This window comes from Lepidochelys olivacea (assembly GCF_965140295.1).
Source record: "Lepidochelys olivacea isolate rLepOli2 genome assembly, chromosome: 6".
In the NCBI taxonomy this organism is placed as follows: Eukaryota; Metazoa; Chordata; order Testudines; family Cheloniidae; genus Lepidochelys; species Lepidochelys olivacea.
The window spans coordinates 23,830,193-23,844,333 of NC_140416.1; the positions used below are offsets into that span (position 1 = coordinate 23,830,193).

At 42.9% G+C, this 14,141-nt stretch overlaps 1 protein-coding gene across 4 annotated transcripts in view; it reads right to left on the reverse strand.

The window, feature by feature from the left end:
• Positions 1-14,141, reverse strand: part of NAP1L4 (nucleosome assembly protein 1 like 4) — a gene marked incomplete at its 5' end in the record, with an annotated part of 56,384 nt that overhangs the window by 41,060 nt on the left and 1,183 nt on the right. For 3 of the 4 annotated variants that reach the window (XM_084631922.1, XM_084631919.1, XM_084631921.1), the window contains 3 exons: positions 122-221; positions 4,207-4,268; positions 7,966-7,997. In XM_084631922.1, the coding sequence (XP_084488048.1) occupies positions 122-221; positions 4,207-4,268; positions 7,966-7,997 (194 nt within the window). Of the gene's footprint in view, positions 1-121; positions 222-4,206; positions 4,269-7,965; positions 7,998-10,570; positions 10,718-14,141 lie in introns of those variants that run through there. The other variant, XM_084631920.1, reaches the window with a different exon arrangement.

Here is a 14,141-nt window from a genome sequence, read left to right on the forward strand (position 1 = left end):
TGCACCATCTATTAAAGCAGCAACACTCCTTACTCTGCCATTTCTATTTTTCTGACTAAATAGTAAATCTGGTCTGTTATTTTTTCAGTCTTGCTGAAAGTCTGATATGCATTGTACTCACGTTTCAATATAGCTTGAAGGAGTGTGAGAGGAATTGTCAAGTCGCTCCTGCAGTGCTGCTAAGACTTGTGGATTTTGCATGACTTGATCTGCTAGCTTTTCTATGAAAATAAAAACATTCTTAATACATTTGGATTGATTTGGTGCTATATTAAATATTTTGGTAGCACCATTAAGCAATATTATTGAACCCCTGGATCATAACTATAATCACTACTGTGCTGAACTGTCAACAGCAGTAAAATTGGTTCAGACTCAAACCAGAAAGAGAAGCGATATTGATGGGCAGGAGAATGCATATGGAGAATCCCAGAATCATAGAAATGTAGCACAGAAGGGACCTTGAGAAGTCATCAAGTCTAGTCCCCTGTGCTATGGCAGGACCAAGTAAACCTACACCATCCTTGACAGGTGTTTGTATAACCTGTTTTTAGAAACGTCCAATTATGGGAATTGCACAACCTCCCTTTGGAGCCTATTGCAGAGCTTATCTATCCTTACACATACAACATTTTTCCTAATTTAAACCTCGCTTCCTGCAGATTAAGCCAATTACTTTTTATTCTACCTTCGGTAAACATGGAGGAAAATTGATCATTGTCCTCTTTATAACAGCCCTTAATATATTTGAAGGCTTATCAGTCTTTTCTAAAGCCTAAAAAATGCCCAGGGTTCTACCCCCTGCCAAATCTGTCTCTCATACAACAGGTTTTCTAAGCCTTTTAGTTTTTCTGTGGCTCTCCTCCACGCTCTGTACACTTTGTCCATATCTTTCCTAAGATCTGGCATCCAGAACTGGGCACAGTACTCCAGATAAGGCCTCACCAGTGCCGAGTAGAGTGGGATAATTACCTCCAATGTCTTATATACCACACTCCTGTTAGCACACCCTAGAATGATATTAGTCTTTTTCATAGCTGCATCACATACTTGATTTTCATTCAATTTGTGATCCACTATAACTCCCAGATTCTTTTCAGCAGTACCACCACTTTATTCCCCATTTTGTATTTGTGCATTTGAATTTTTTTTCTTCCTAAGTGAAGTACTTTGTACTTCTTATTGAATTTCATCTTGGGGAATTCAGACCTTTTCTCCCATTTGTCAAGGTCATTTTGAATTCTAATCATGTGCTCCAAAGCTTTTGCAACCCCTCCTAGCTTGATGTAATCTGCAAATTTTATAAGCACGCTCTCCACTCCATTATCCAAGTCATTAATGAAAATATTGAACAGCTCCAGATCCAGGACTGACCCCTTTGGGACCCCACTAGATATGCCATCCCAATTTGACAGCGAACCATTGATAACTAATCTTTGAGTACGTTCTATCCACCAGTTGTGCACCCACTTTATAGTTATTTCATGTAGACCACATTTCCTTAGTTTGCATATGAGAATGACTTGAGGATGCCAACTGCATCTTTTCCAGTTGAGAAGCATGGCCAACCTTTGCAATCAAGGTTCAGGGCGTGGTGGATTCATAATGTTCTCTGAATAGCATCTGGAACTTGCAAGTTTTCTACCCTCCATTTAAGCCTGGCTAAAGAGCTTGAGCCAGTCTTAAAAAGGAGGTGGGAGTGGGAAGAGAACAGAAAACTGCTGTGTTATATTTTTGGCCAGGCTGCAAACTAACTGGGCTGTCCTTGAAAACTGTCAAAAGCTTTGAGTAATGCAGAATGTAGCAGCCCAGCTTTGAGCATGGCAAGGTCCTATGAGCACTGTACTGGCCATTGTTCATTTCCAAATACGATTCAAGATTCTGGTTACAATTTACCAAACTCCTCAGATGGTGTGGAGCCAATTACCTGAAAGATCATGTTTTCCCATGTCCCACTATGGGAGTTCAGATCTATTGCATTGCTCCCAAAGTTAAACTCTCCATGGGAAGCAGCAAGGTACTCTTACCAGAAAAAATCTATGCTTTTTAACTCTCTCCCTTTAGTGGCCTGCTCAAATTTAATAAGCTTCACACGCAATTTAAGACTTCCAAAGCCTTGGAAAGATTTTTGATTCAATTTAATAGTAGGGATTGGAAGCCTGATATGAAGCATGTGGTTTCCACTGCTGGCCTTTAAGCATAAAAGCCGCTTTTTTAAAATATAGTTTTGAAAGCATTTAGGTGCTTGGTGCTGGCCCAAATGTATTTCTAAATTTACCAAAAACACCTATGAAAGAAATTTAAGGTCGCAAAGCACCCAGATTATGCAATGCCAGTATTAAGGTTGCCTGTGCAACAATTTTTCTCCCTCCTTGTAACCATCTTTTACGTACTTGAAAAGGTATGTCCCCTCTCTGTCTTCTCTATCTCCCTCCCCCCAAAAATCTTCCATCATAGGTCATGTTTTCTAGACCTTTCATCATTTTTGTTGCTCTTCTCTGGACTTTCTCCAATTTGTCCCCATCTTTCCTGAAGTGTGGTGCCCAGAACTGGACACAATACTCTAGGTGAGGCCTAATCAGTGCGGAATAGAGCGGAAGATTACTTCTCATGTCTTGCTTACAACACTCCTGCTAATAAATCCCAGAATTATGGTGGGGTTTTTTTTTTGGCAACAGTGTTACACTATTGACTCATATTTAGCTTATGGTCCACTATAACCCCCAGGTCCCTTTCTGCAGTACTCTTTCATAGGCAGTCATTTTCCCATTTTGTGTGTGCATAACTGATTGTTCCTTCCTAAATGGAGTACTTCGCATTTGTCCTTATCGAATTTCATCCTATTTTCTTCAGACCATTTCTCCAGTTTGTCCAGATCATTTTGAATTTTAATCCTATCCTCCAAAGCACTTGAAACCCCTTCTAGCTTGGTATCATCTGCAAACTTTATCGGTGTCCTCTCTATACCACTATCTAAATCACTGATGAAGATATTAGCAAAGCCAGAGCCAGAACAGATCCCTATAGGACCCAACTCGTAATGCCCTTCCAGCATGACTGTGAACCACTGGTAACTACTCTCTGGGAATGGTTTTCCAACCAGTTTTGCACCCACCTTATCGTAGATCCATCTAGGTTGCATTTCCCTAGATTGTTTATGAGAAGGTCATGTGAGACAGTATAAAAAGCTTTACTAAAGTCAAGATACACCCTGCCAAAGAAAGCTATCAGGCTGGTTTGACACAATTTGTTCTTGACATTTCCATGCCGACATTTACTTGTCACCTTATCTTCTGGATGTTTGCAAATTGATTGCTTAATTATTTGCTCCATTAGCTTTCTGGGTACAGAAGTTAAGGTGACTGGTCTTTAATTCCCTGGGTTGTCCTTATTTCCATTTTTATAGATGGGCACTATATTTGCCCTTTTCCAGTCTTCTGCAATCTCCCCCCCTTGTTCCATGACTTTTCAAAGATAATCGCTAATGGCTCAGATATCGTCTCAGTCAGCTCCTTGAGTATTCTAGGATGCATTTCATCAGGCCCTGGTGACTTGAAGATATCTAACTTGTTGAAGTGATTTTTAACTTGTTCTTTCCCTATTTTAGCCTCTGATCCTAACTCATTTTCACTGGCATTCACGATGTTATACGTCCAACCACCACCAACCTTCTTGGTGAAAACCGAAACAAAGAAGTCATTAAGCACCTCTGCCATTTCCACATTTTCTGTTATTGTTTCCCCCCTCCCCCCATTGAGTAACAGGCCTACACAGTCCTTGGTCTTCCTCTTGCTTCTAATGTATTTGTAGATGTGATGTACACAAAAGACTGTCCATTTTAAAATGTTCATAACTTTAAAGATATGCAACTAATGATCTTCAAACTTTGAAGAAACTTGCCAGAGCTTTACAAGCCCAGTCTGAAGTTTCTATTTTGTCGTCATTTTATTTAGTTGCAAAGTGTTCTCATCAAAGATAAGGGTTTTCACATTTGAACAAAATTGGATCAACTGATTTGGTCAAAACTTAGAAATGGCCTCTCAGCCTTAACTACAGGTCACTACCAGAGCCTTAAATATACACATGCATACACAATTTTGGATGTAAACACTTCGTTGTATAGAAAATGATTTCAGTGTACAAGAGAAACAGGAGGCTTACCACTACTAGCGTAACCTTATACAGTTACTTACTATTCACACTTACCTTTTTTATCACTTGCATGTTTAGCAGCTTCCACAGAATCTGAGGCAGCATCTTCTGCTTTACTAAAGAAGCCAAAGTTAGATTTACACACCAAAAGGTAACACCAGCTCAATATTTGTTACTACATCTAATTATGAAATTACTAAAAGTATTTTATATTACATATAAAGGAATGCTGTTTTTAAAGTATGATGCACAGCAAAAGTTTAAAATATGCAGATCCCATTAAAAGACATCTGTTGTCATCAGTACCTTGTGCTCAGATGGCTGAGACCTGGATATCAGAGTTTGGATATCAAGCTAATTGTTTTCTCTCATAAAAGAAAGAAGCTGAGGGAGCTGTAGAGTCAGCACCTAACTCCCTGTGTGGAAGGGTCTCACATGAACTGAGTGACCCTGGAGCTGCATGCATCCTCCCTTGGCCAGGAGGATGTTGCAACACAAGGCACTTGAGAGTGCAAGGCTTATTTGATTTTCATCTAAGAGTGGGGAGCAATCCAAACTCTTTAAATGGTGAGGGAAGGAGAAAGAGATAAAACTGATCATTCAAAGCCTCTCTGTACAGGAGAATCTAAAACAGAACACCCAGAAAGTCCTGCGAGAAGAAGAATTTCAGAAAAGCATATTTGGGGATTTATTAAAATTTGGATAACCTAAATTCAGGGACAATCAAGGTTTACGTTTACAAAGAAAAAATAATATGAATCCCCTTAAAACCAAATTCTGGGAGATGTGCTGGCTATAAAAGCTTCCCCAGCAACATAATTTAGACTTGAAGGCGCAGAGAGGTCAAACGTAAGCAGGTATGTCTCTTAATACCCGCAGTGCAGACTGGCCTGTGTCAGTGGTTCCTTATCACACAGTGTGAACCATATCTTATTAAAAGGTAATCTTGTGAACCATCTCCACTGCCGTTTGCGCTCATGTAGACTACTTCCTCACTCATTCACAACCACATAACAACCCTGTTGCAGCTACAGCAATTACTTACACAGAAAAGTGACAAAGGGAAATGGAAGTATTTTAGCCATCTTTTACTCAATTTAGCTCCTGTAGACAAAAAGGGACCAGCACCATGTAGCTGGTCAGCAAGTGCTCCCCATGCCACTGGTGGTTCACAGACCATGGTTTGGGAATCCACTGAAAAAATCATCTCTAAATTCAAATGCAAGGAATGTATTTTTTACCATTCTCATAAGCTCTTGTTTATTAACTAGACTGTAAATTCTTCAGGGCAGTGTGTTCATATGCTTGTAATGCACAATATGTAAGGCCCTACTTGAATTGCAGGATGATTATCAAAAAAATTGTGGCCAAGTTGCAGACAACCCATGGGAAATTTCGGAAAAGTAATAATGATCCATATTATTTGTGGTCCATTACTTTTCCGCTGTTGGCCGCCTGGTGCTCCTCCCACTGTCAAAACTGCTTTGGAAGCCTAATATCACGGAAATTGCGGATTCCGCAATATCGCAAGTTAAGTAGGGCCGTGATACACTAGCAGCTATGAAACTTAGAAAGTAAAAAAATACATGCCAGATGCAGTGTTTTATATTATTTCCCTACTCATATGTACTGAATATATTTCTAATTAAATAATCAAAGAAGACACTTTGATTACCACAGTTAGAGAAATCTGAGAATCAGATTTGCCCTAAAGATGGTAAAAAAAGAGCTGTTAGGGCAAGTGAGTTAAAGCTGAACCTTTGCTATTAATATGTAAACTTTGTTTCAGAGACCAGTGTATTTTTACTAAAACTCTAGTTCACAAACTTAGTTTTAGAACATTACATTTTGGTGGAAGCAAAGTCCTTCATGTGTAGGAATAATGTTATGTGCATCACGTCCAGATATCTACAAGATCAAGATTATATGTTCTTTCCCCTCAGAAATTTAAAATATAAGCAACATCTTATTAGTACAAAACAGAGTAATTACACAGGGGACTCACTCCCAACTGAGGCAAGAGCAATATTGGGACTGTTCAAAAGCATGCAATCAGAAGAATTAAATACAGCACAGGGCCTCAAAGCTCAGATTATTTCCCTATACCTGTAAAACCTCGGATCAAGAGGGATTTTTTTCTGAATCGCAGTAAAAGCAGTTACTTTTAACAAATTAGAAAAGAGTTGCAATTTCAGGTTGTCTTCTAAAAAAAAAAAAAAAACAAAAAACCTACCTTAACAGCAAACTGAAAAAAGTACTTGTACCACTTAAACTACTATGTTGATAAAATCACTTCCTTGTTTCTAAATGTCCATCTAAAATTTAAGATAATTGTAATATACTTTATTCAGAGTCTAGACAATTACTCCTGGGGGAATTCTGCACCATGGCACATGCGCAGAATTGATGTCCCCTGCAGATTTCTTTGCTTCCCTGCAGAAAAATGACTTTCTGATGGGGGAAACAAACGGAAGCCACAAGAGCGGTCATGCAGGCCTCCCCAGCAGTATGTTTCAGGTGCCCAGAGCAGCTGGCAGAGAGGTAAATCCCCAGTCCCGCCCCCTGCCCCACAGTGAAGACCTGGCAGGTGGCTCCTTCCCTGTGCTGGGCTCTGCTGCTATTCCCGGCTGGGCTGGGGAAAAGGGGACTTCCTCTTCCCCTGCACAGCATCTGGGGTTGGGTCAGACCCACCTGCAGATTTCTCCCCTGGCTGTAGGAAGCTCTGCAAACTCCCCTGCTTCCTGCACCCATCGTTCCTCAGCTGCAGGGAGTGAGATCCCTGTACAGGGAGCTGCTTCCCCTATCCGCCCAACCCCCGTGCAGCCAGGCCCCTTCATACCCAGACTCTCCTGCTGAGCCTCACCCCACCTCCCGGCAGTCAGAACCCTCTGATCAGCCCCACTTCCCCTGCACTGCCCCAAGCCCCTCACACCCAGATTCCCACTCAACCGAGCCCCAACTAGCTGCACCTGGATCCCCTACTGGAGCCCCACTCCCTCCCAGCATCTGGATCCTCCACTGAGCCCCACACACCCAGACCCCCCTGCCAAGCTCTATCCCCGCTGCAACCCAGACCCACCCCCGTTGAACTCAAACCACCTTCACTTGGACCCCCCACTACAGAGTCCCATTACTGTTGTACTCAGAACCCTCCAACAAGCTCCTGTGCACCCAGATCCTCCACCGGGTCACCCGCATCCAGATTGCTCCACACAGAACCCTCTCAACCCACACCTGGATTCCCCCACACTAGGATCCTGCCTTGCTGAGCCTGCCTGCCCACAACTGGCATGGAGGGCCAGGACCCTGGGCTGTTTCTATAGGGCTGGCCCTGTCCTTGCACTGTGCCATGGTTGGGTTCAGCCTCACCGCTGAGCCCGTGTGCCAAGGGAGGATGGGGAAGGGTGAAGGCTGCACAGTGATCTCCCACCTCTGTGCAGCCAGTGGCCTGTGCTCCCCAATGCCATGCTGGAGCCTCCACATTTATTTGACAAATAAAATTGGCAGATTTTTGCAGAATTTTAAAATATTGTGCGCAGAATTTTTAGGTGCAGAATGCCCTCAGAAGTAGACAATACTAAGAACAGAGTGATTTTACACATGACCATTTGTGCAACATTCTTCGCTTCCCATGCACCAATTCATTTTCCTTTTTTGTGGAAGAAAGCATTAAATGTTCTGGCTAACCTTCTCAATTTTTGATTTGCCAAGTTTCATGAAAGAATCACATACTAAGATACTGGTGAGCTCTGAAGATAGGTAAGTAGCAAATCATTTCTGTTTAGAACAGATATTGAGAGCATTCTGACTTACCTGTTATCTGCCATCTGTATGCTTGTATCCACCTACAAAATAAAATATAAAATGTTTAGGAGACAAAATACTGTTATATAAAATTATCAAAATCTGATTAAAACCTGAAGATGCTTGCAATAATAGCTGCAGGATCTGCTAAGGAACAGTCAATATACCAACAGCCATCAGCAGGATCTTATATACTGTACATCTTTCACTGGACTACTCACACCAAGCATCACATCTGAATGTAAGTTTATGAGCAGCTGTTCTATGATGTGAACTCATGGAATATTTGTTTTTAAATGGTTAAATAGCTCTTTACATCCCTTAAAAGTATTGCAGCCTGTAATCTGTTCCTCTGGCATCATAAAACCTGAGCTATATACTAAAAACAAAAGTGTTAAAACCTAGGTTATGTATCAGTAAGATAGTTCTATTTAGTAAACCTCCTATATAGGTTCCCCGCTCCTTTTCTAAAAAAAAACGTATTTTTTCCTCTTCTGTTACCCAGTACTTAGTCATCTCATTCACCTCCTGTCCCAAACAGGAGTACACATACATATTCTTAAACACAAACCTGACAAAGGGCAGTACAACTAAAGAGCTGAAATACTCCTGACTCAGAAGTTTTAATGATCAAGGTTTCCCTTTTTCCCCCACTTCCTAGTCTTTTCCTCCCATACTCTTTCCTAACTTGAGGAGAGAAAGCATGCAGTATTCCAGCATTTCCTTCTATCTCTTGCCCCACACTAAACCTCATACCTGGCCCTAAACACCAGTTTATAATCTTATTCTGTCTCTGACCCAATGACTATTTGCATATTCATCCCAAGTGGAATAGCTTCAAAAGGAGCTATTTAGGGAGCCCTACATAAGAATATCCCACAGCTCAGCGATTAGAACACTCTCCTGAGAGGTAGGAGTCCCTTGTTCATATCCTCTCCCTTCATGAGGCCAGGAGGTGGTGGGGGGGACTGAACCCAGGTCTCCCACATTCCACGTATGTGTTCTAACCAATGGGCTAGAAGTTAAGGTGGGCACCACCCCCCTCTTCCTCCTTCAGCAGACCGATTTTGAATGAAACCTGATGTGGTATGCAGCCTCTGAGGACACCTACCTTATCAAGCTCCGCATGGGAGCTAGGCGGGAGAATGCCTATCTTCCCCTGGTTCGTGCACTGATCTGAGGTTTAGGTTCAGGAAACCTAAAGTGAGGCAGCAATGCGTGTGTCCAGAAGCAGAAACTTCTGCACCTAGAGAATGTTTACCCTGAAAACTCAAGACACCAAGTCTAGGCCCCTACAGAAGTCAGTTGGAGTTGTGTGTATCACAGTAGAGCCTACAATTGTTACTTAGGAGCCAAAGGCTGGGATATAGGTGCCTAAGTACCTTTGTGGATTGGGGCCTAAGGTCCAGTTTGACTGTTGCCATGTGTCAAGCAAGCTCTGAGGAAGGCTAATCTCCTACATGGTAGGTATAAATTAACATCAAGACAACAACCCCTGCTGCAATATTCTAGTATCAAGCACTTACATATCTCCTAGAAATTCAAGGTGTCAGAATTTAGAAATTTAGGGCATTCACAGAGTCCAAAGCCAGAAGGAAACATTGTTACCAGCTAGTCTGATCTCCGATATAAAAGGCCACAGAACTTCCAAAAAAATTTCTGCAGCATATTTTTTAGAAAAAACTTTCAATCATGATTTAATAATTATTTGTGATGGAGAACCCACCACTTCCCTTGGTAAATTGTTCTAATGATTAGTTATTCTCACTGCTAAAAATGTATGCCTTATTTCCAGTCTGACTTGGTCTAGTTTCAAATTCCAGCCATTGCATTGCATTATACCTTTCTCTGCTCCCAGGGGTTCTCAAACTTAATTGCACTGCAACCCTCTTCTGACATCAAAAATTACTAATGACCCCAGGAAGAGGGACCAAAGCCTGAGCTAGCCTGAGCCGCACCACCCAGAGCGGGGGAAGGAGGTGTCCAAAGCCAAAGGGCTTCAGCCTCAGGTGGGGGGGCCTGTAACCTGAACCTTCTGCCCATGGCTGAAGCCCTCGGGCTTCAGTCCCAGGCCCCAGCAAGTCTAACGCCAGCCCTGCCAAGCCCATTAAAACGGGGTTGTGACCCACTATGGGGTCCCAACCCACAGGTTGAGAACCGCTATGGTAGACTGAAGAGTCCATCATTAAATACTTATTTTCTGTTTAGATACTCAGACTACAATCAAGTCACCCCTTAACCTTGTCTTTGTTAAGCTAAATAGACAGACTCAAGAGCTCAGTCACTATAAGGTGTGATTTCTAATCCTTTAACCATTCTCATGGCTCTTCTCTGAACTCTCTCCAGTTTATCAACCTCCTTCTTGAATTTCAAGCACCAGAGCAGGACACAATATTCCAGCATCAGTTGTACCAGTGCCAAACAGATGTAAAATAACCTCTTTATTCCTATTCGAGATTCCCATGTCTATGCCTCCAAACATTGCAGGAGGTCATGTTAAGCTAATTATCTACCAAAACCCCCAAATCTTTTTCAGAGTCACTGCTTCCCAGGATAGAGCATTCCATCCTGTCAATATATATGTCTAGGAACAAAGAATATAGGCTATACTGACTTTTAGCCATATTAGACATCGTTTGCTTGAGCACAGCTTCTGAAACAATCCAGATGGCTCCGTATCAGTGACCTTTCCTCTTCATTATTTACCACTCCCGCAGTGTGTGTCTTATCTGCACACTTCATCAGTGATTTTATGTTTTCTTCCAGGTCATTAATAAAAGAGTTAAATAGTGTAGGGCCAAGTACAGATTCCTGCAGGACCCAATAGAAACATATAATTATAAATGGGAAATATCATGAAATGGATATTTTGAGACCTATTAGTTAGCCATCTCCAAATTCATTTAACATGTGTATGTTAATTTTATATCATTCTAATTTTTAAATCAAAGTGTTATGGGGTCCTAAGTCTAAGTATATTAGATCAATACTATTATCTTTATCAACCAAACTTGCAATCTCATTAGAAAAAGATATCAAGTGAGTTTGATAGAATCTATTTTCCATAAATCCATGTTGATTTGCATTAATTACATTACCCCCATATAATTCTTCATTAACTGAATTTTATATCAGCTGCTCCATTATCTTCCCAGGGATCAATGTCAGGCTGACTGGCCTGTAATTAAGGCTATGTTTTAGTCATGGTATTTTTAGTAAAAGTCATGGACAAGTCACGGGCAGTAAACAAAAATTCATGGCCCATGACCTGTCCATGACTTTTACTATATACCCCTAACTAAAACTCGCACGGGGGGCTGCGGGTGCTCGGGGGGGGAAGGAGACAGTCCGGGGGCGCTGGCCCAGGACCCCACTGGTGCTGGAAGTGGTTAGCGGGGGCTTCCTACCCAGCTCCAGGTGCTGCAGCTCCTAGGCAGCAGATGGGCCATGGGGCTCCACACACTGCTCCTGCCACAAGCACTAGCTGCGCAGCTCCCATTGGCCGGGAACCGCACCTCCCCAACCCTCTGCCCCTCCCACACACCCAAACTGCTGTGCTTCTGAGCCAGCACCGGCTGCTACAGAAGTCATGGAGGTCACGAAAAGTCACGGAATCCGTGACCTATGTGACAGACTCACTGCCCTGCCTATAGTTACCCAGGTCACCCTGTTTATCCTATTTAAAATCTGGCACAACATTAGCTTTATTCTAGTCTTCTGGAACTTACCCAGTGTTTCAAAACTTATTGAAAAGGGACTTTCAAACAGAGCTCTTCCAGTTAGAGAAAACTTGAGATGCACAGGAATCAAAAAAATAGTACAACTTTTAAAAAAAGCTCTTCCTACAAAGATCACAGAATTGCCTGTGATTGTCTTAGGTGTTGAAGGGACAAATATTAAAAGAATGTTCTTGAAGAGTTAAGTATGATAGAATCAGGTGTTTTCAAATGCAAGTCAGACAACCAATCAGAGTGCATTTCAATGAGAAATTAAGTGATATCACGGAGTCTCCATGTTTACTGCCATAATTATTTCCATGATAAGCAAGCTCAGTTTACAGTTTTGTAACAGTTGCCACTCAGATATTGGAACTTAGAATCAAGAGAGTTATTTCTTGGGCATCACCACCAATAAACTTTGCAGGACAAGTTACGGTCATTAGTGACAGAATATTAAAACAAAGAAGAACAAAACAAAAAAAACCCACCTCACTAGTCCTAGGAAACATCGCTGCAATTAAAGTCTGCCTGGTGCAAACCAGACACAATACAGGTTAGTTGAAGCAGCATAGGAATGGAAATGATTGGGGGGTAGGGGAGGGTCTCATCCCATGTAGGGCCCCAAAACAAAAGTCAGCCACAGAAGGGAGGGCTTGTTCACCCCTAATGGGCACAGCTTTGAAAAAGGTCCTGCAAGCTTAACGTCAGGAGGCACCACCCCACAAGAGGAAATGCATTTTGAAAAAGAAAGCTTTCATTTTGTTTAAATAAAGGTTTTCTAGTCCTTACAGTTGCATGTAAACCAATGCACAGAGGAAGAAGCTGAGCCTTCTGCACTGGGAAGAGTGGTAAAATGAGGCCCAGTCACGACCAGACCACCCCTCCACTCAGTTAGCCCCTGGATCCAGAATTGTGCAGGGGAGAATCCTCCCATTCTGGGTGCACTAGGACTCAGGTGGTACCTCCCGTCTCCCACCTCATCATGGGGGTTCTGTAAGAGTCAGCCCAGAGACTCCAGCCAGTAGGGGAAGAAGCAGCCAAAAAGCCAAAGCATACCTTTGGACCTTTGCACATGCTCTAATAAATTTGTTTGTCTCTAAGGTGCCACAAGTACTCCTTTTCTTTTTACAGATACAGACTAACACGGCTGCTAACTCAGAGAACTTTCTGTAGTTCTGTCTGGACTTGCTCCACCCCTGAGTTCATTGGCTGTTTATTCTAACCCTCCTACCTCCTAATCCCCACCCCCCATTCTCACAGTCTCTTCACCTAAACCTCAATCCACACCTATCTAATTTCTTACCCCTTTACTCCCCTGCCCCCTCTCCTCCCTTCCCTCTTATTTCCATTTAGATTATCCCTTCCTAAGCAAACACACACCCTCAAAAAGGAAACAAACAGCATAACCACCATGTCTAATGCCATAGAATCATAGAATATCAGGGTTAGAAGAGACCTCAGGAGGTCATCTAGTCCAACCCCCTGCTCAAAGCAGGACCAATCCCCAATTTTTGCCCCAGATCCCAAATGGCCCCCTCAAGGATTGAGCTCAGAACCCTGGGTTTAGCAGGCCAATGCTCAAACCACTGAGCTATCCCTCCCCCCTCGATCACTCTACTTGTTTTATACCCACATGTGCATGCAGGTCTTGTTGAATTAGACTGTAAGCATTTTTGTAAGCAGGTACCATCTATTGTTTCTACAGCACCTAGCTCAATAAGCCCCCAGTCTTGGTTGGCCCTTAGGCATCAGAGCTACCCCTAGGGGACAGCAAATTGGGGCAACCGCTCCAGGTCCCCACAGGCTGGCACCACCTCCCCCAAAAACAAAACACACATCACAGACCATGAAATCTGGTCTTGTGTGCTTTTAGCCTATACTATACCAATCTCATGGGGGAGACTAGAGTGTCTCAAACTGAGAGAGAGGGTCCTGACCCAAAAAGGAGTTGCAGGGGGGGTCACAAGGTTATTTTAAAGGGGATCATGGTATAGCTGCCCTTACTTCTGTGCTGCCTTCAAAGCTGAGCAGCTGGAGAGTGGTGGCTGTGGGCTAGCAGTGCCCCGCCAGCAGCAATGCAGAAGTAAGGATGGCAATGCCATACCCATGCCACCCTTACGTCTGTGCTACTACCTTCAGAGCTGAGCGGCTGGAGAGTGGCGGCTGCTGACTGAGGGCCCAGCTCTGCAGGCAGCAGCGCAGAAGTAAGGGTGGCAATTCCATACCATGCCCTCTTTACTTCTACTCTGCTGCTGGTGGCAGCTCTGCCTTCAGAGTTGGGCTCCCAGCCAGCAGTCGCCCAGCTCTGAAGGCAGTGCCACCACCTGAAGCAGTGCAGAAATAAGGGTAGCAGTACCACAACCCCTGCTACAATAACCTTGTCACAGCCTCCCCCTGCAACTTTTTGGGTCAGGACCCCTACAATTACAATACCATGAAATTTCAGATTTAAATAACTGAAATCAT